At 46.4% G+C, this 21,426-nt stretch overlaps 1 protein-coding gene across 1 annotated transcript; it reads left to right on the top strand.

Moving 5' to 3' along the window:
* Positions 1-1,376: 1,376 nt before the first annotated feature.
* LOC111158922 (RUN and FYVE domain-containing protein 1-like) lies at positions 1,377-12,541 on the top strand. Its single transcript, XM_022521253.1, has 3 exons — positions 1,377-1,659; positions 10,411-10,584; positions 12,397-12,541. Exons 1-3 carry the CDS (start codon positions 1,386-1,388, stop codon positions 12,516-12,518), a joined length of 570 nt encoding a protein of 189 aa, XP_022376961.1. The 5' UTR covers positions 1,377-1,385; the 3' UTR covers positions 12,519-12,541.
* The last annotated feature ends 8,885 nt before the right edge of the window (positions 12,542-21,426 follow it).

The raw sequence follows: 21,426 nt of genomic DNA on the forward strand, positions 1-21,426 counted from the left end.
CAGCTCAAACACCATCCCACAGTTCCCCTACTACCTCTGCACTCCACTCTCCCCATAGAAAACAACTGGCCTTCAAGGACAGACGGTTCATAAACATCGAGTGGAGTGGAGACAGCTTTTAGAGCGAGCTTCTAAAGGGACCGCCATTGCCCACTTCACCAATTTGTTGACACCACGGAACAGACTCTGAGTTGTCAAAGCTTCCACTCTTTGAAGAGGGCTAAAAATCTATATTTTCATGCCAAATCTTCCGATTTCTAAATATCTGCAACAACTTTTTTTTTTTTTTTTTTAATATTTAAACGCTGTGGGAGCCAAACACAACAGTTCTCCTAGTTCGATGAGGACCCTGGTGGCACTTTGCAATGGAAGTGTTGAATGCAAATGAAATGTGAGCTTCCATTTAGTCAGATTCCATTCTTTTCCAAGTGAGGAAACAGAGGGGCCGTGCTTGCCTGCAAAGTGGACCGTGCTGGGTGGAAACGACCCGTGGCAGTAACAGTCCTCACGTTGCTAACGTCTGCCATGCGCTCCGTCCTGCAAAATCTAACTTCCTCATGCAGTAGGCTCCCTTATCATCCCCATTTAACTAATTTATAGAATCCGGAACTTCTGATTCCCAGTCCTGCCAACCTGTCATGTCTGTAGGGTTTTTTGTTTTTTGTTTTAATAAAAAAAAACTCCTGGGGCGCCTGGGTGGCCCCATGGGTTAAGCCTCTGCCTTGGGCTCAGGTCATGATCTCAGGGTCCTGGGATCAAGCCCCACATCAGGCTCTCTGCTCAGCAGGGAGTCTGCTTCCCCCCCCCCACCTCTCTCTGCCTGCTGCTCTGCCAACTTGTGACCTCTGTCTGTCAAATAAATAAATAAAATCTTTAAGTAAAAAGTAAATTAATTAAAATAAATTAAATTATTTTTTTAAATCCTGATTTCTGCCTCGCCTGTCTCAGTTCCCTCAGCCGCCCTTCTAGGGCTTGCTCTGAAGCGCGCTGCCGGAAAGTGGCGAAGTAGAAAAAGTACATCATGAAATGAAAATCAGAAAGAGGAAATTGAGTCACGACAAAACTAAAGCGGAGGGGGCTGTGTTCCAAGCCAGGCTGAGGGCAACCCCGGTGGGGGGCGGGGGCAAGAGTAATTTTCTGGACATAAGTCTTCCCTACTGGTGGGAATATGAGTGTGTCTTATGCTATGATTTGTTGTTATGACTTTCCTGAACCTTTTGGAGGCTAAAGAAAGGAGGGGATAAAGTGGTGAGAGGAAGGGAGGACTTCGCGAACAGGGAAAAAAAAAAAAAAAATCTATGCCCGCCCGCGCCGAACCCACCGCCCACCCGCGCGCCCGCCCGCGCCGAGTCCTCCGCCCGTCGCAGCCACGTGACGCGGCCAACATGGCCGACGGGGAAGACGGCTGCCCGGTGGGGCGGGAGCCGGGACCGGAGCCGGGAGAAGAGTTCGAGATCGTGGACCGGAGCCAGGTGCCTAGCCCTGGCGAACTGCGCAGCGCGGCCAAGCCGCGGACCGGGCCGGAGGGCTGGTCGGCGCCCATCCTGACCCTGGCGCGAAAGGCCACCGGCAACCTGTCGGCGAGTTGCGGGAGCGCGCTGCGCGCGGCCGCGGGGCTGGGCGGCGCGGACAGCGGCACGGACGGGACGGCGCGTGCAGGTAGGCTGCGGCCGGGCACGCCCCGCGCGCACCCGCGAGACAGGTGGCCGTTTGGCGGTGGGGGCCCGGCTGGCGAGGGCGTCGAACCTCCGCAGCCTGTCAGACGAGTTGTTCAGAACCAACCTGTTAGCACGCGTCCGTACTCGTGTGCTTTTCGTCCTGCCGTGCAAGCCGAGTCAGGATAAATGCGCAGGTTTGCACGGGCTGAGATTGGGGCGGCTCCCCTAGCAGACCCTTGTAATTGGGTGCCCCAGACAACGTCCTGACTCCCGGTGGGGGACTTGAAGTAAAGGTACGAGTTTAAAAGTTCTCAAGAACTGAATGCAATTCCGCTGTCTGCCGCGAATCTCCGGATGCCAGGTCGGCTCGCGCCTCGGCTGCCCCTGCCCACCCAGGAGTGCAAGCTCCGAGGTGGAAGTCAGGAGGCGGTGGTTCCAGGCGAGCGGAGCCGCCAAGTCTTTTGGGTGAGGCGCGCCAGTCACCGCGTTTCTCAGGCTGTGCAGTAGTTTTTTGATTCACCCGTGAGCTCTTACAGTTCTTTCCAGACCTTGTTACCCGGAATAGAGTTTCAGCATGTTAGAAGAATGGAAATAATGGAAATACTAAATGATGATATTAAGAGTGTGACTTGGAAAGCCCTGTAAAGCCTGATATTGAGAGCTGTGCTCACCAATAGAGTAGCCACGACACGCATGTGATGTTCAAATGTTAAAATTTAAAATTCCGGGGCGCCTGGGTGGCTCAGTCCTTAATCTTCTGCCTGCCTTTGGGCTCAGGTCATGATCCCAGTCTCCTGGGATCCAGCCCTGCCTCAGACTCCCTGCTCCGCGGGAAGCCTCCTTCTCCCTCTCCCACTTCTCCTCCTTGTATTCCCTCTCTCGGAGTCTCTCTGTCAAATAAATAACGTCTTAAAAAAAAAATGAAAAATTCAGTTCTGTCTTCATAGAGTGCTGTGGGGCAGAGGTGATGGAAGACTGTAGTGCTAAGAACCATAATGTGTCTTTGAAGTTTCTTGATTCCCTCCTACTCACCGGTGTCTTTGCTGCCTAGAAGTCCTCACAGACGCAGCATTGTGAATTGTGAGAATTTCGGTGGTGAAGATGGAGTAGCAAGTGGAGAAAGGTTTACACACGGACTTGTTTTGAGATTTTGGCAGTGACAAGTAGGACTAGCAGGTAATGAGGCAGCCTGTTCACACAGGATTCTAGTTCCCACTGGTTCACTGCCTTTGCACACACCTGTGGGTGTTTGATTGCAAACCAGCCATTGGCGGCAAGTCCTGAAAGTCAAGGCATAGGGTGAAGTAGAGGCCTCTGAGATTGTGTAGCAAGCAAATAATGTTAGCTGTTCACTGAAAAATGCCATGCCAGACTTATAAGACTTATAAGTCTAAGTCTTAGACTTAATTCATTAGTCTTAATGAATTCTGCGTTAATTCATTTAACCTTCAGAATAACCCTGGGTGGTAGCAGGACTGGCTTCCTGCTGTGCATCAGTGCAGGCTTTGATCCAGGTGGTCACCTGGGTACTCAGAGGTGCTCCACACTTTATCCTTGTTATCTTCATTGGTTTTTGTTTTGTTTTAAGATTTTATTTATTTGATAGAGATACACTGAGAGAGGGAACACGAGCAAGGGGATTGGGAGAGCAAGAAGCGAGCTTCCCACCGAGAAGGGAGCCCGATGCGGGGCTTGATCCCAGGAGGATCAAGACCTGAGCTGGAGGCAGAGGCTTAAGGACTGAGCCACCCAGGCGTCCCAAGAGCATTCTCCCATTTTAGATATTCAGATATATATTTCCTTCCCATCGGATAGGGGGTATGTGTTACGCCTTTCTCTGTTCTTCTTCCATGGGAAACTTAATTCTCCATGTGTCCAAGTGGCCCTCCACAGCCGGTGCAGCTCGTTTCACAATGAACCACAGTAATGTTTTCCCAGTTATGTTGCTGAACTCACATTAGCCCCTGAGATGCTAAGTGAAAATTCCTGACAGGAGAGTGTTAAAATTTTCCTCCTTGTCCACAGAGGGGAATATCGTATTGTAAGATCCTTCAAGACACCAAAGGGCTACTCAAAACTAAAACTCAGATTTATCAAGAATCTCCTTACTCCTCTGTAAATAAGAACCCAACAACAACAACAAAAAACCCTACGGCCCACTCCCCATCCTGTGTACTCACTCTCTATACCTCTATATATAGAGGTGACAACAAGCTGTGAGCTGCTTGTGTCTGGTCATTGCATTTTATGTAATTTTCTTTTTTTTAAGATTTTATTAATTTATTTGAGAGAGAGAGAGAGAGAGTGAGCGAGCATGAGAGGGGAGAAGGTCAGAGGAAGAAGCAGACTCCCTGTGGAGCCGGGAGCCCAACTCGGGACTCAATACCGGGTTCCAGGATCATGACCTGAGCGGAAGGCAGCCGGTCAATCAACTGAGCCACCCAGGTGCTCCTGGTCGTTGCATTTTAGATGCTGCACAGTATAAAAGCATTAAAGCAAATTTTGGGACACCTGGGCAGTTCAGATGGTTAAGCGTCTGCTTTTGGCTTAGGTCATGATCCCAGCGTCCTGGGATCGAGTCCCGCATCAGGCTCCCTGCTCAGCGGAGAGCCTGCTTCTCCCTCTGCCTGCTGCTCCTCTTGCCCATGCATACATACTCTGTCTCTTTCTGACAAATAAATAAAACCTTTTTAAAAAATAACCTAAAAAATAAAGCAATTTTTTTTTTTAGCTAGTGAGCAGGCTTTACATAGAAATCCAGACGTCCAGCTTCTGAAAACTCTGCGCCTGACACTGTTGACCCGCATTCCTCTCACCAGAGTGTGGTACTCAGTGGGGTTGCTCCCTGGATATTCATGGGGCCCCGGTCCCCTCCAGCTCGTCCTCCCACAATAGCCCTCATTTCTGTTCCAGGCCTGGCCCCTGCATAGCAGTCAAGATTGAAATCCCTGAACAGACCATTTGTTTGGCAATTTAGGTAGTATAGAACTTGATGTCCTCTGTGTGTGCTGATGTGCTGGGCTATTATTTTTTTTTAAGATCTTGTTTATTTGAGAGAGAGATGTGAGAGAGAGCGCAAGTGGGGAGGAGAGGGAGAAGCAGGTTCCCCGCTGAGCAGGGAGCCTAATGCAGGACTCGATCCCACGACCCCGGGATCTTGACCTGAGCTGAAGGCAGACGCTTAACGACTATGCCACCCAGGCGCCCCGTGCTGAACTATTATTAATGAAGCTTAGAGAGGTGAATAGCTTGGCCAAAGTCACAAAGCCAGTAAACTTGAGAGATGGAATGGCTCGAAGATCCATTCCGTGGCTCTCTAAATTGAGCATGGATGGGAACAGGTGAGTCATGGAGCAGAGGGATGGGTGGGATGACTGCAGAACACAGCCATGTACCCAGGAACGGTGATAGTGATGTGGGGAACAAAGGCAAAAGAAAAATCAAATTTCCTTACTACCTGAAGCCCATAGACAAGTCCTTGAAACAGGCCCAGTGACGTTCTTCTAGGAACTCTGCTGTCTCAATGTTGATACTCTGGCTAAGGACAAAAGACAGTCTTTTTTTTTTTTTTTTTTTTTTAAAGATTTTATTGATTTATTCAACAGAGAGAGAGATCACAAGTAGGCAGAGAAGCAGGCAGAGAGAGAGGGGGAAGCAGGCTCCCTGCTGTGCAGAGAGCCCGATGCGGGGCTCGATCCCAGGACCCTAAGATCGTGACCTGAGCTGAAGGCAGAGGCTTAACCCACTGAGCCACCCAGGTGCCCCAAAAGACAGTCTTAACCCAACCCCATGTCCTGTAAGTCTACTTTAAAATATAAAAATTCCTTTGGAAGCTTTGTTTATCTCTACCCGCTCCCCAGCCCCACCCAAGATATGTGTTGGCAATCATCCCCCCAAGCATATAGCCCATGATATACATCTGAAAAGTCTCATGACTAAGGTTTTATTAGATGGTAATAAATGACCTTTTCCCAAAAACAGCTAGCCCACTCAAGGTCCCGGAAACCTTGCTTCTGAAATTCCTTACAAACTTACACTATCCCTAATCCCCTCCCAACTTAAAAGTGTAGATAACCCCAGTGCCCATGGGTCCTGTTCCCATGTTTTAATAAAACCACCATTTTGCATCAAAGATGGATCAGGAATTCTTTCCTGGCCATTGGCTCTGAACCCCAACGTCTTTCCTACATCAACAGAAGCCACTGCCACCTACCTCTGGTGACCTGAAACACTAGTCTTCATGTTTGTTGCTCACATGACCCCTTACAAGAAGTCATCAGCTTTTAAGATTAATTAATTTTAATCTTTTAAGATTAATTAATTCATAATTTTAAAGTTTGTTTTCTGGTATACTGTAAATATTAGCTTTTTAAAATAAAAGCATTACATCATTCTTTAAGTGGTATGTAAATACCTAAATGATTTGATAAGTACTACCATCCATCTTAAATATAAATAAGTTATTTGAAAACTTTACCTTTTTTTTAAGATTTTATTTATTTGACAGAGATCACAAGTACGCAGAGAGGCAGGCAGAGAGAGAGAGGAAGAGAAGCAGGCTCCCCGCCTAGCAGAGAGCCCGTTGCGGGGCTCCATGCGGAGCTCCATCCCAGGACCCTGGGATCATGACCTTGAGCCGAAGGCAGAGGCTTTAACCCACTGAGCCAGCCAGGTGCCCCTGAAAACTTTACTTTTTTTTTTTTTTTAAGATTTTTCTTTTGAGTAATCTCTACACCCAGCATGTGACTCAAACCAAGCCCAAGATTCAGTCACGTGCTCTACCAACTGAGCCAGCCAGGCGCCCCTGAAAACTGTACATTTTCCCTTTTACTCCTTGAACTTGAATTTCTATTCCACTTCTGTATGTTTTAAAATTTTTTATTATTTAAAAAAATTTTATTTATCATTCTGTCATACCTCTTAGGGAAAAAAAAGTAAAATTCAATAAACATTTTTTGTAACTAAAGCTCTACTTTATAAAATATTTTTCTTGTGGAATGAATTATCATTAAAATAAGAAATACAAAGTTGACATAAGGATATAACTTTTATACATAAATACTATAAACTTTTCTTGTTATTGTTTCTCTTAATGGGCTTCTTTGATTTTTTCATTAGCATATATCCAGAGATGAACATATATGATTTACAGATAAAATATGATGGGACTCAGCATCAATTTTATTCCCATTTTTTTGGTGTTTTTTTTTTTTTTTAATAGATGTGAGCCCTGAGAATCCTGGTTCATATAAACAGGAAATAGAAATGGATAGTTTTGTTTTAGTAACGTTGTCAAGCTTTTGAATCCCTTCCAAGTTATATGCCCCAAGTCACATTGATCTGTTGTCAAAAATTATTTTTTGTTCCTTTATTTTTGTTTAAAACAAATGAAAATCACCTGACTTTCAAAAAGATGCTACCCAATCATATTAAATTTCCCAGCCTTAAAATGTTCCCCCCAAAAAGCCTTTACCGAGACTTATCAAATGGAAATTATACTTGTAATTCCTTCAGTAGCTACCCTGTTTAACCCAGAACACTCAGAACAGTTGGCGACACGTGAGTGTTGCTTATTTCATTATACCTTTGCCAACGCAGTATTTTTTGACAAAAGGATTTAGTTTATGTGTACTTCAAATCCATTTCCTTAAAAAACATGAAGCTATAATTTATTAGAGCCCATCTAATTTATGGAACACATCCTTCAAGTTAATGGTGCATCTCAGGGAGGAGTATTGAGATGGGCTGATTGATTATATATCTGTGGGAGAAAAAAATGTTTAATTTTCTGAATTTAGGCTAGCCAGCGGAGAGCTAGAAACCGTCCCCCTCCCTCAAGACCAGGTTTTCTTAACTAAGTACAATAAAGCAACAAGAGGTTGGAAGGCTTTCATGTCTTGGGTGACTTGAATCATCAAAGGAGGCTTAATCTCCACTTGGCTGTGTGGGACTCCCTGGATCCCAAGTGGGTGTGATGTGGTTTTGAGTAGCGTAGTTGGTGAGGCCTGGAGCCGACAGCCACGAAAGAATTCTTGAGACGCCTTTGGTGCAAAAAGGTGATTTTTCATGGGACAGGACAGGTAGGCTGAAAGAGCTGCAGCACTGGGGCTGTGCAGAGTGGCTGATACGTTTGTGGGAGCTGGGGGAGATAAGGACAAAGGGAGGTGTCCAAAAGGACTTCCATATGCTAAAGACGACTCAGGATACTGCAGGCCTTGCTATTGTCAAACTAAGGTTGCTTTTCCCACTAGGAAAGCATTGGTGTTGAGACAGTTGGGAGTTTCCCGGACAAGTTAATTAGACTGTGCCTGCCTCTAGTGTTTGTCAGTGGGGCTACAGGTAATGAGGAAATTTAATTATATTTACATTCCCTTTTGCCTTTGTTTCCCACATTGCCACGGAGGAGAGGGTGATGTTAGGGCTCCAGGAAATTGAGTCTTTGGGTCTCTGGATATTAGGCTATTAGTAACAGGATGCTTTTGCCTTGTAAATCTCTAGGACAGTGGTAAACTGATCGAAGACCCCAGTCCTATCAAGGACTGTGATCTTTATCAGTTAACCATTTGTTTTTCCCTTTCCTTAGTTTTAGGGCAGCCAGGAGTGTCTGAGGAATGCCACACAAACCCCTTTGGGCGGGGTAGCCTGCTGGGGGCAGGGTATGAGCTTGTGGGGGGGGGTAGCCTGCTGGGGGCAGGGTATGAGCTTGTGTCCTGTCCTCAGCTTGCCTTCTGCTCCGTCATCAGGCACATCAAGAGAAAGATGTGGGATAGGGAGTAAATCTGTAACCAGGCCGAAGAAATTCAAGAGCACCTGGCGGGGTGAGCCAAGAAACGAATTTACTGCAGTGAGGGGGAGTAGCATCTCAAAGGTGGGCTACAAAGTGCTGAAAATACTCTAGATTTCTGTAAGGAAAATGTGGGGGTAGAGGTCGGTGGGTACAGGCCCGTGGGCAGTAAAGGCCGCGTCCATCCTTGTCTTGGAGTCAGTCACACACGGAGTCTTGCTGGCTCAGGACAATCCATATGGTAGTTTGGTTCCCATCAGGGGACGCCTGGCCCGCAGACTCTTGCGGAGACATAAGAGATAAGCTGGAAGGAACTTTAGAAAGTACAGAAAGAGGTGAAAATAGAGTTGGTTGAAACCTGTTTCAGAGCGTGAAACCTCGGGGGCTGGAAACGCATCTCCCGCAAACATTTGGGCTTGCGGGGCGCTGCGCAATCCTGGCTTCGCATAATCCTGGCTCTGCATTCCGAGGAGCAGAGCGGTGGTTTGCAGACCTGGGCGTGGTCGCTTCTTGAGCAGTCAATCTTTGCAAATTGCATCTGTCTTTATTGGTCCGCTTAGGGTTTCTCCCTCTCGTGATAAGGCTTTTACAATTTTTCTTTTCTTTGCCAATCCTCCCGCTCATTAATGCTTTCAAATTTATACATTTAATATATAGGATTCTCTCTAAATTTAAAAATAATTATACCGCCCCCACCCCTTTAATCAACCCATTTTCCTCTGATGAAATGTTCCCACCGACTTTTCTTTCCCAGTAGCTGTCTTTGTGGGTGTCTGAGACTTTTTAGAATTTTTAGTCCCAGGCTGTCTCAGGTCTCAGTAATGTTTACTTAATAACTTTATTATCAATTCAGCCATAATACATTACTTCTCGATTCAGCTCTTCATGTGTGCCCTCTTTTAAACTATCTTTATGGTCGTATCAATGAATGACCGTGAAATCAAACAGCTATAAGCAAAGGATTAGTATCAATATTAATTTATACGGAATATACAGATCATTGCATTCAGCAAGGATTCACAGAATCCAAGGAGACAATAAACATGAAGCCACTACGATCCCCACCCCACCCCCACCACCGTCTGGCCGGCCAATGTTTCAGACTAGATGTTGGGCGGGTGCGGAGGGTCGTGCGCGGGGTGGTTTTTTCCGCCAGGACGCGGTTAATCGCGTGGAGTATGCGTTTTTAATTTCTAGGCTGGCAGCTTTCTGGGCATGAGGGGGACACATGGCAAACATTTGTCATGGGTATCTGATACCGACGGCCCACAAACTTTTTACTCTCGAAACCGAGACAACGTTAATAGGAATTGAAATGGAAACGTAGCTGAGTTCTGATTGTAGCGGTTTCACATACCACAAAAAAGCGTCGAACTCGTATTGCCCACCCACTGTGGGCTAAAGCTAGGCAGTGAGAATCTGAGTCTGGAGCTCAGGGGCAGAGGCTTTCCCAAAGGCACTTGGGTTGACACCGTCGGACAAAGGAACAAGCTCAGAGAGCCGTCTAAGGAGGCTCAATGACAGGGCCAACCCGCGCCGAGAATGCAAAATGGCGCCCGTGAGCTTCGTGGGCGTGGCCTGTGACTGAGTCCGTCCAATCGGAGTGTCCAGGGGAGGAACGCTTGGGGGCGGGGATTCCTGGAGTATGCCCCCTTCCATTGGTCGAAAATGGAATACTGGGTGTGGAAAACGCCAATCGCGACGAGTCTTAGTAGAGCCGTCGCCCTGGCAACGCGCGGAGCCGCCTGGGAGAGGTCTCCCGAGACTGACCGGCGTAAGGCTGCACAGGTGCAACCGTGACCTCCTGGGTTCAGAGGCCGGTTGACTACGAAGTCCAGTTATCCGTCCAGCCACACGTCCGCGCTCGGAGCTGATCGCCTGGCCCCGCGCCAGGCGGATCTTCCAACCTCCTCACCCCGGACCACCCTCAGTCCACTGACGAGGCTGTCCCTGTTTGTGCCCCTACAGCTTCCAGGTGCCAGATGATGGAGGAGCGTGCCAACTTGATGCACATGATGAAACTCAGCGTCAAAGTCTTGCTGCAGTCCGCCCTGAGCCTGGGCCGCAGCCTGGATGCGGACCATGCCCCCTTGCAGCAGTTCTTCGTAGTGATGGAGCACTGCCTCAAACACGGGCTGAAAGGTGAGCTTGATGGGGCCTTCGGGGCGGGGGAGTTCGGGCCAGCTGTTTGCTCCACATGTATTCATCAGTGCTGAGCCTTGTTCTAGGTGCTGGGGTAACGGCGGGGTGCAAAACAGACGGGTTGGGGGGGGTGTCCCAGCACGCCAGACCCGACCTGGAGAGCGGCACTGGCCAGGAGAAATGCCACGCAAGGTACTTGTGCAATTTTTAGTGTTTTGTTAGCCACGTTAAAAAAAAAAAAAAAAAAAGGACGGGGCGCCTGGGTGGCTCAGTGGGTTAAGCCTCTGCCTTCTGCTCAGGTCATGATCTCGGGATCCTGGGATCGAGCCCCGCATCGGGCTCTCTGCTCAGCGGGGAGCCTGCTTCCTCCTCTCTCTCTCTGCCTGCCTCTCTGCCTACTTGTGATCTCTGTCTGTCAAATAAATAAATAAAAATCTTTGTTAAATAAAAAAAAGAAAGGAAAAAGTAAAAAGAAACAGGTGAAATTAATTTTTAGAACACATTTTGTTGACCCCAGTATATCCAAAATATTATGATTTTTGACACATAGTCAGTGATTAAAAGCCTTATTGATGAGGTATTTTACATTCTTCTTTATTCTACTAAGGCTTAAAAACCCACCAGGTGTTTTATACCACATCTCAGTTGCACTGGCTACATTTCAGGTGCTCAAGAGCACACAGTAGCCAGTGACTCTAGGGGACTGCACAGGTCTAGGGGACCAGACAGATGATGAACGCAGAAACGAAATTACAAAATGCCACAAATTCAAGGAAGCAGCAAGCATTTCAGCTAGAGTGAGAGGTGAGGTCTTACTGGGGAGGTGAACTATGAGCTGAGACCTAAAGGAGAAAGAGTTAGCTGTGCCAAGATTTGGGGCAAGAGCATTCCTTGGTGGGGGAAGAAACAGGTAGGCAGAAGCCCCAGGTGAGACGAGGCTTGGTTTGAGGAAGATGCCAGTGGGCTCAGAGTGAGAGTGGGAGGAGATGCGGTCAGGGAAATGGATTGGGGGGCAGGAGAAGGTTGGGTCATGTAGGCTTTTGCAGGTCACGTGAGGAGATGGATTGTATTGTAGGTGTATCTGGAGGATTTTAAGCAAAGGGAAAAACATGGCCTGACTTAACATTTTTAAAAGAACTTCCTTTTTTTTTAAGATTTAATTTATTTGACAGAGAACAGAATTAGGAGGAACAGCAGAGGGATAGGGAGAAACAGGCTCCCCTCTGAGCAGGGAGTCTGACACGGGGCTCGATCCCAGGATCCTGAGATCATGACCTGAGCTGAAGGCCGGCACTTAACCAACTGAGCTACCCAGGCGCCCCTTTAAAAGAATTTCCATGTGTGTGAAGAGATTGTGAGGGGGAGGAGGGTGACGACGTGTCCCTCTTAGGAGCAAGGAGACCCATTAGCAGCTTATTGGCAACAATTCAGATGAGGGATGGTGGTGATGATTTGAAATCCAGCATTGATGTTGACATCAGGTGGGAGGGAGAAAGGGGAAGGATTTCTACTGTATATATATATATCTCATGTGTGTGTGTAAACTTATTTATTTGCTTGTTTGTTTGTTTGATTTCATGGGCAATAAATACTTGGAGTAAGCATATATAGTCAGGGTATCACAGAAACCCTGTCACCAGAGGAGGGGAGAGCTCGTTTGTTACCTGGCATCTCTGAGTCCCCAGGACTAAATCAGGGTTAAGCAGTAGAGCTGTGTGCATTGTCCATTTGGCTTTTGGGAGAGAGACTGTGGGCGCCTGAGGACATTTTGCAACCCGCTCTTATGAGTAACACTTTTGTTTTCCCTTTTAGTTAAGAAGAGTTTTATTGGCCAAAATAAATCTTTCTTCGGTCCTTTGGAGCTGGTGGAGAAACTTTGCCCAGAAGCATCGGATATAGCCACTAGCGTCAGAAACCTGCCAGAATTAAAGTGAGTGAGAAGTAGCTAACACTGATTTAATGTTTATTTGGTTTTTTTTTTCTTTTTTTTTTAAAGATTTTATTTGTTATTTATTTGACAGAAACCTGCCAGAATTAAAGTGAGAAGTAGCTAACACTGATTTAATGTTTTTTTTTCTTTTTTTTTTTTTAAGATTTTATTTGTTATTTATTTGACAGACAGAGATCACAAGTAGGCAGAGAGGCAGGCAGAGAGAGAGGAAGGGAAGCAGGCTCGCTCCCAAGCAGAGAGCCTGATGCAGGGCTCGATCCTAGGATCCTGAGCCATAACCTGAGCTGAAGGCAGAGGCTTTAACCCACTGAGCCACCCAGGCACCCTGATTTAATGTTTAAAAAAAAAAAAAAAAAACCCCAACTCCCTCATATTTACCCATTTCTCAATTCCTTGCTGTTAAAACTTTTTCTAATTTCAAACAAATTGTAATATGAGCCACACTCCATTTAAACTTTAGTCTCAGCTCTGCTGCTCGTTATCCTCAAGATGCTGAGCAAGATTTATCCCTCCCTAAGCCTCAGTTTCCTTATCTTTAAGATGGGGACCGTGATTCCTTTAGGTCACACTTAGGTCATGTAGTTTGAAAAGGTGTTGTGAGGCAACTGGCTGGCTCAGTCAGGAGAACACGCGACTCTTGATCTCAGGTCATGAATTCCAGCCCCACGTTAGGCATAGAGATTACTTTAAAAGAGAGAGAGAGAGGGCGAAAAGATATTGTTACCCGAGAGCAGTTACAAAAGTAAAAGGGTCATCATCAGGCCCCTGGAATCTGAGTTTTGGATGCATCTGGGCAGTGTTCAGAATATAGTTCAGGCCAGATTTTAGCTTCTGGGCTATGGGACATTTGTGAAAAGGTGAGACAGATCATTTACCATATCTGGGTTGGCCCTTGGGATCCCCATGCATAGGCTCAAAATTAAAAAACTTGACAGAATACAAACAAGGCATCATCATGAAGTCTGCATTTAAAAGGGGACCTAGAGATCCCTAGGCCCATGCAAACGAGCACTGTGCAGTCTCCCGCAGGGGGACACCACTGTCCAGCCTCAGATGCTTCTCCTGGGGAGGCAGCCTGTTCCGTTTTCAGATGATAATAATCGCCAGCATTTACCAGGGGCCTGCCGTGTGCCAGGCATTGTGCTAAGGACATTTCAGGATCTCATTGAATTCCCCACAACAAAGCCTCCAGGAAAGCTGTTGAGCACGGTTGAGCAGCTAAGTAACCTGCCCAAGGCCCCTTGGCAAGGGAGTGGTGGAGCCAGGAAGGGAACACAGGTCTGTGAGATTCTAGAAGCCTCTAAGTCCCATTGACCTCCATTGCTGCAGAGCGCCATGCGGTCTTCTCAAGGTGAAATTGAAGCCTCGGTCCCTGTCCCTAGTTCAGCCCTTGAGCCTAGCCCACAGAAGGTGAAAGCCTTTTGCACCATGACAACTTTCAGATACTATTTGATGAGCTCTCAGGCACTTCCCACGTCTGCTTTGTTTCAGCAGTTCCTTCTGTGGTCCTGCTGCCCACCCCTTCCATTCAGCTCCCTCCCTCTGAGTGAGGCTGGGGGGATGGAGTCCCAGTGCGTTCAAATTTCGGCAGACCCAGGCTGTCCCTTCCCCCACACTCAGACCGCTGTTTCCAGTTCAGCGTGAGAGGCAGGTTTGAAGTCTTAACAAAGAGCTCACTGTCTGCCAAACCCACTACCTCTGTTCCCTTCTTAACTCTTTGGCTATAAAGAGGTGACAGGCTCAGGTACCAAAATCCTCCCCTGTCTTCCCGAGACGGAAAGACACAATAGTTCCCTTCTCTTGATGCCTGCAGAGAAGTAGCCTCACCAGGGGCCATGTTGGGAAGGACTTTTCTTTTTTCCTGTTTCATTAAATAGTTACAAAAGTTCTAAAATTTGGGGGGCGGAAGGGTAGTTTGAAACTTGGCAGGGTGCGTTTTGTATTCTGAGGAAACTCCCTCAAGTTCAGTTCCCCTAATTGAAATGAAAATATCTTACGTAGTATGACCCCGTCACCCAAGGTTTTTCACTGTTTTCAAGTCATGGATGATGTTTGTTTGTTGTTGTTTTAAGATTTTTTTTTTTTTCATTTCTTTTCAGCGTAACAGTATTCATTGTTTTTGCACCACACCCAGTGCTCCATGCATTCCATGCCCTCTAATATCCACCACCTGGTTCCCCCAACCTCCCACACCCCCACCCCTTCAAAACCCTCAGATCGGGGGCACCTGGGTGGCTCAGTGGGTTGAAGCCTCTCCCTTCGGCTCAGGTCATGATCCCAGGGTTCTGGGATCGAGCCCCACATCGGGCTCTCTGCTCAGCGGTGAGCCTGCTTTCCCCTCTCTCTCTCTGCCTGCCTCTCTGCCTACTTGTGATCTCTGTCTGTCAAATAAATAAAAATAAAATCCAAAAAAAAAAAAAAAAAACCCTCAGATTGTTTTTCAGAGTCCATAGTCTCTCATGGTTCACCTCCCCTTCCAATTTCCCTCAACTCCCTTCTCCTCTCCATCTCCCCATGTCCTCCAAAACATTTACACAGAGTCCTTCAGGATCTGCCCCTCAAGAGTCAAACCCAAGTCAGAAAGATCTTGATTTTCAAACTAATGTTCCCTTGGCTGTGAGCTCCTAAAAGCCATTTAGAAACTTGCTGGCTTTTTATTCTCTCTGGGTCTAAGATCTCAGGGTCCTCCCTTGGCTGGGCCCAGGAAGAGCCCTGAGAAAGCCTGGGACCACACTGGTGCGAAGGACCCCTGTGCCTTGAGGGAGGGGGACAGAGACTCCTGGAGGGGCCAACTTCAGAGAAGAACCAAAAGATAGCATTGAGAGAAGCAGTTGTGATGAGAACCCTGAACGAGATAGATGTACCAATGTAGATGGGTTTGGTCGGGTAGATACACATACAGACACAGATTAGATACACATGTAGATTAGAGACAGATTAGATAGAAATGTGGAACAGATACATCCCAAAATCTTTGTTTTTTCTTATTGCTTCTTGGTACTATGTTCTTGACTCTCCATAAGAGTTCTCACTACAGAGGTGCCTGGGTGGCTCAGTCCATTAAATTTCTGCCTTTGACTCAGGTCGTGATTTCTGGGCGGTGGGCTCCTTACTCTGTGTGGGTGGGTGGGGCTGTCTGCTTCTTCTTCTCGGTCTTCCCCTCCCCCAACTCAGGCACACGCGCAAGCGCTCTCTCTCCCTCTCTCTCAAATAAAATCTCTAAAAAAAGAGTTCTCGTTATAATTACTTTCTAAATTTTTATTACAATTTTAACTTTTTCATTTACTTATACACTTTTCCATAGTTTTATATTTATAGTCTATTTGTATTTCTTTTTATTACAGTTATATATTTTATACACACCCATCCATGCATAATAGACACAAGCATACAGTCAGGTTATAAAATTCAGTAGACGTGGTAAAAAAATAATAATTGGATGTTGCTAGTAACATAATTCATGATCCAAAAGGTCAAAAACAAGAGCTGGGGTGCCTGGGTGGCTCAGTCATTAGGTGTATGTCTTCGGCTCAGGTCATGATCCCCGGGTCCTGGGATCAGGCCCCACATTGGGTTCTCTCTGCTCGGTGGGAGGCCTACTTCTCCCTCTCCCACTCCCACTGCTTGTGTTCCCTCTCTCGCTGTGTCTCTCTCTGTCAAATAAATAAATAAAATCTTCCCCAAAAATTAATTAAAAAAAAAAAAAGAGCTAACATTATCCCCATTATCATCTCCGGCACATGCCTTACATTCTCTCCCCCTTGCTTTCTTGAACTCTCTTGATGAAACCCCAACTGGGTTAAATCCAACTCTCCCGCAGAAGAGGGCTGGGAAAATCACAAGCCACCAGGACCTGATGGGCCTTACTTCTGTCCCTGACCGTGAGCCTCATGAGCATCCAGAAGCACTTCCTGCCCAGCCCACACCCATGCTTCCCTCTTCTGTCCACTACCCCATGTGCAGAAGGCTGTTTCCCGCTTCCTCCACCCTCCCCCAGAATCTGGCCTACCTTCTCTACCTCCCACCTGCTACCGGACATCCCCAGCGGGTCCCTCCTCTCCTCTTCAAGGCTCAGCTCGACAACTCTTTCCCTCTCTCCTACATCATCAATTCTCACTCTATAAGATCTTCTTCAACAGCATATAAAAAGGGCTTTATCTCTCCCAGCCCAGAAGAACAAATGAAAACACTCTTGGTGGGGCGCCTGGGAGGCTCAGTGGGTTGGGCGTCTGCCTTCAGCTGGGGTGGTGATCTCGGGGTCCTGGGATCGAGCCCCTCATCGGGCTCTCTGCTCAGCGGCGAGTCAGCTTCTCCCTCTGCCTCTGTGATCCCTCTCCCTCTGTGATCGCTTTCACTCTCTCTAAAATAAGTAAAATCTTTAAAAGAAGAAGAAGAAAGAAAGAAAACACCCTTGGCTTACACCTACTTCCCCCTGCCAGTATCCACCCCATTTCTGGTTTATACTCATCTCTCATTCCTCCCCACTCACCATCTCTCTTTACCTCACTTTAGCCAGACTCTTTGCACACAGAGCTGACCAATTGCTCTTCCCAAGGTTACAGATCACTTTCACCTAGATCCCACGGCCAGTCCTCAGTCACCACCCACTGCCCCATATTGGCCACTCTTTTCTCCTTGTAACATTTTCCTCTCTAGGTTCATACTATTTCCTGGTCCTCCTTCCACCTACCTAAACATTCCTTCCCTGGATCCTTTGCTGGCTCCTCCTCTTCTCCATGACTTTCTTTTCCCCTGGGAACTGCTCATCCAGAGCTCCTCCCAGCCCTTCCCGGCAAGGGGAAGACAATATGAGACTGACTCTTGCTGATGAGCCATGAGCAGAAGACACAGGTCACTTCCCAGCAAAGCCTGCCTGCCGCATGACTCTCCAGCTGTCTTTTCTCCTGCTGCAGCTCATTTGGAGAAATCTTCATGTTGGCATGTGGGACCAAAACACCAAAGCAGCCTGATCACTGAGTCACTCTATGAAAGACAGATGTCCTGGACATGAGCCCAGACTGGCGTCAGGCTTCATATGATTGAGCAATAGGCTTTGATGTGTCTGGCCACTGGGATTTGGGGGCTATTTGTTACCGAGATAGAACCCTAACCTTTCCTGACCAATACAGTCACTTTATCCAGTATTACAGCTTTCGATACCATGTGTATGCCCATAATGCGCAGGTTTATACGTCCAGCCAAATTTGTCCCCTAGACTCCAGGCTCAAATACACCACTGCTTACTCAACACTCCATCTGAGGTGTGAAACATCTCACACATAATGGATCCAAAACCGAATTCTTGATTTTACCCCCATAGCATTTCTCATTTCGGCTGGTGGCAACTCTACCAGACCACTGTTGTCCAGAGGGACCAACTTCCACTTCCTCCACCCTGACCCCAGCTATTAGTATAGATCTCCTCCTAGGAGGGCTCCTGCCTCTACCCTTCCTATCTATTTCTGCACACTCTATAACTGTACAATCTCGTCCTAGAAGCTTAGTGAAAAAGAGCCTTTTACAACCAGGTCAAATCAAGTCATTCTTCATTCTTAAAACCCTATAACAGCCTCCCATTTTAGGTAGAATAAAACCAAAGTCTTCACTGTATCTTCAAGACCCTACAGGGTCTAGATCTGTTAGTTGTCAGAATCCCCACACCCACTCTGGGCCAGTCACACCAGCTTCCTTGCTCTTCATCCAACACGTAGGGCATGCTCCTTTCTGAGGACCTTTGTTCTAGAACCTTCCTCCTCCAGGTTCTGAAAATGTCATCCTTCACCTTATTTTCTTAAATCTCACTTTCCCAAGAAGTCTACCCTGAACACCTACTTAAAATTACAAAAGGTTCCTGGGCACCTGGGTGGCTCAGTTGGTTAAGCATCTGCCTTCGGCTCAGGTCATGATCCCAGGGTCCTATGATCAAGCCCCACATCAGTCTCCCTGCTCAACAGGAAGCCTGCTTCTCCCTTTCCCTCTGTCTGTCGCTCCCCCTGCTTATGCTCTCTCTCTCTCTCTCTCTCTCTCTCTCTGTGACAAATAAATAAAATATTAAAAAGAAGAAGAAGAAAGAAAAGAAAAGGACCAGGAGAGGGAGGTGGATGGAGGGAGAGAAACTAAGAAAGTTTAGAAAGTCAATAATATATTGCTAAATAACTTAGTAGAAAACAAATTATGAAATATTTAAAACTGAACTGAAGAGATGTCAAAATTTGTGGGTGCAACTAACAGTACTTGAAAGAAAATGTGTATCTCTACAGACATTTATTGAGAAATGAGAAATAATAAAAAATAAATGAAATAAGCATTCAACTAAAAAAAAAAACTGGAAGAAGAACAACATACCTAAACCAAGGAAACGAGAAAGGGAAACATAACAAAGAGAATTACAGATAAAAACATAATAATAGGATATGGACATTGGGGAGGGTATGTGCTATGGTGAGTGCTGTGAAGGGTATAAACCTGGCCATTCACAGACCTGTACCCCTGGGGCTCATAATACATTATATGTTAATAAAAAATTTAAAAAATTTTAAAAACATGCTAGGGAAGGCTAGTAAAGATGACAGATACTCATAAATTATAAAATGCTAATAATTTTTAAACCTAGACAAAATGAGACTTTCACAGACAAAACTTAAAAGACCAAAATTGTACAAGAAGGAAAGATAATTTGACTAGATTAATAACTGTCTTCATTGTGATGGTGGTCAAAGATCTCTCTCCCACCCAATACTAGACAAAAAGAAAAAAAGCCTGGCCCTGGTCCAGTTATTGTACACGTGAATCCTTCCAGACTTTCAAGTAAGAATTAGTTCTCTTATATGAGCCGTCCTCTCCAACTGCACCCAGTATCCACCAGCCCGCAGCGGCTAGCAGCCCTTGAAATGTGGTCAACAGGACTGGAAAAGCAAATTTTTATTTTTAGTTTACCTTCATTAATTTTAAGTTTAACTGAACAACCAATACTGATTTCCACTACTGGAAAAAAATTTTTTTGAGATTTTATCTATTTCTCTGACACAGAGAGAGAGAGAAAAAAAAAAAACACGAGTGGGGGGAGGGGCAGAAAGAGAAGGAGAAGCAGGCTCCCCACTGAGCAGGGACAATGAGCTTTATCCAAGGACTCCAGGATCATGACCTGAGCCACCCAGCCTCTGCTGTTCAGTTCAGTACTTCCTATACCTATTCAGTCATGAAGTAAGTTATAATTCACTACTTTTGGTGTGCAGTTCTGTGAGTTTTGATAAAATGCATTAGACCGTGTAACCGACATCATGTTTGGGACACAAAATAGTTCTCTAGCTCCACAACTATCCCTCATACCTCTCCTTTTTAACCAAATCTTCCCTCCACTCCTCACCCCTGTCAGCAACCCATCTATTCTCTGTCCCCAGAGCTTTGCCTTTTCCAGGATGTCATTATAAACGGAATCCTAAGTATGCAATTTATGGGTGTATTTACTTGAAAATTTTTCCAGATGTTTGAAACAACTCGGGATGCGGATCTACTTTTTCAACTGTAAATTTAAGAAATCTAAAAACACATGATGTATTTCCTGTGAAAATAACCAAATTAATGACATTGGTGCACACTAGCACAAACCACACCAAATTAATTTAAATAAGATACCAGACACAATGGCAAATATATACGCAAATATAAAAATTTTTTATAGATTAACCTGTTTGTACAAGGCCACTGTGGAGAAAACTTCAAGATTCTTTTAAAGGACATAAAAGTGGGCGCCTGGGTGGCTCAGTTGGTTAAGTGTCTGTCTTCAGCTCAAGGTTATGATCCCAGGGTCCTGGGATCGAGTGTCGTGTTGGGCTCCTTGCTTGGCAAGGAGTCTGCTTCTCCCCTTGCTTGTGCCCTCTCTCTCTCTCTGACAAATAAATAAATGAATCTCTGAACTCCTGGCCTCACAGCCAACTTGCCCGTGGGCTCTTACCCCAAACAGGACACCAAAGGCTTTGAGGACTGAATGACATGTTAGCCAAGCGACCAGGACCCAGGCCTCTTTAATATATGAAGAACCGGGCCGTTGTGATCAATTTTCAAAAGAAATGGCAAATAACGCCCCAACTTCACGATGACCCAGCTGTTGGATTATTAGAGCTTAAAGCAGTTCTGATTCTTCTCCTAGGCACATGGTAGGGTTGCATGTCCCACCCCCATGCAGTGAGGCATGGCCACATGTCCACTCTGGTCAACAAAATGTGAGCAGAAGTGTCTGGGTGACTTCCAAGAGGAAGCCTGTAGGAGCAGCGATCACTATTTCCCCTGTCCCTTCCCTCTGCTGGGATGATAAAGAAGTTCCACAGGATGGGGGCTCTGCTGGCTCAGTCTCTAAGTGGGGAGAAAGGGGGGGAACTCTGGCAATGAAGGTAGCTGTGCGGTGTGATCATGAAATAAACTTAGTAAACCTCTGTTTTTTAAAGTCACTGACACACGGGTGCGGTTCTGAGCCCTGGGAATACAGCAGTGATCCACAGGGACAAGTTTCCCTCTGAGCTCCATTCCAGGAAAGGGGAGGCAACCATACTAAACAAAGTATGGTTTGTTTAGAACTGGAACTGGAAAATGTCAGGAACTGGTAAGTACCATGGAGGAAATTAAACCGGCTGAAGTGACCAAGGATGGGAGGATGGAAGGGGTGCGTATTTTAGAGCAGTTAGGGGCTATATCTTTGGAAATTTGAACTGAACTTGAATGTGAAAGATGTTGATTTAAAAAAAAAAAAAAACCATCAGAGGGCGCCTGGGTGGCTCCGTCGGGTAAGCCTCTGCCTTCAGCTCAGGTCATGATCCCCAGGTCTTGAGATGGGGTCCCGTGTCCAGCTCCCTGCTCAGTGGGGAGCCTGCTTCCCCTTCTGCCTCTGCCTGCTG

This window comes from Enhydra lutris, unplaced genomic scaffold (assembly GCF_002288905.1).
Source record: "Enhydra lutris kenyoni isolate GAN:26980312 unplaced genomic scaffold, ASM228890v2 scaffoldscaffold64, whole genome shotgun sequence".
In the NCBI taxonomy this organism is placed as follows: Eukaryota; Metazoa; Chordata; class Mammalia; order Carnivora; family Mustelidae; genus Enhydra; species Enhydra lutris.

What these genes read in the sequence shown, in the direction of transcription:
- LOC111158922 (XM_022521253.1), top strand. Translation starts at nt 1,386, where the DNA reads ATGGCCGACGGGGAAGACGGCTGCCCGGTGGGGCGGGAGCCGGGACCG. An exon ending in GGACGGGACGGCGCGTGCAG is followed by an intron (nt 1,660 to 10,410) that starts GTAGGCTGCGGC and finishes GTGCCCCTACAG; the next exon opens with CTTCCAGGTGCCAGATGATG. An exon ending in CCTCAAACACGGGCTGAAAG is followed by an intron (nt 10,585 to 12,396) that starts GTGAGCTTGATG and finishes TTTCCCTTTTAG; the next exon opens with TTAAGAAGAGTTTTATTGGC.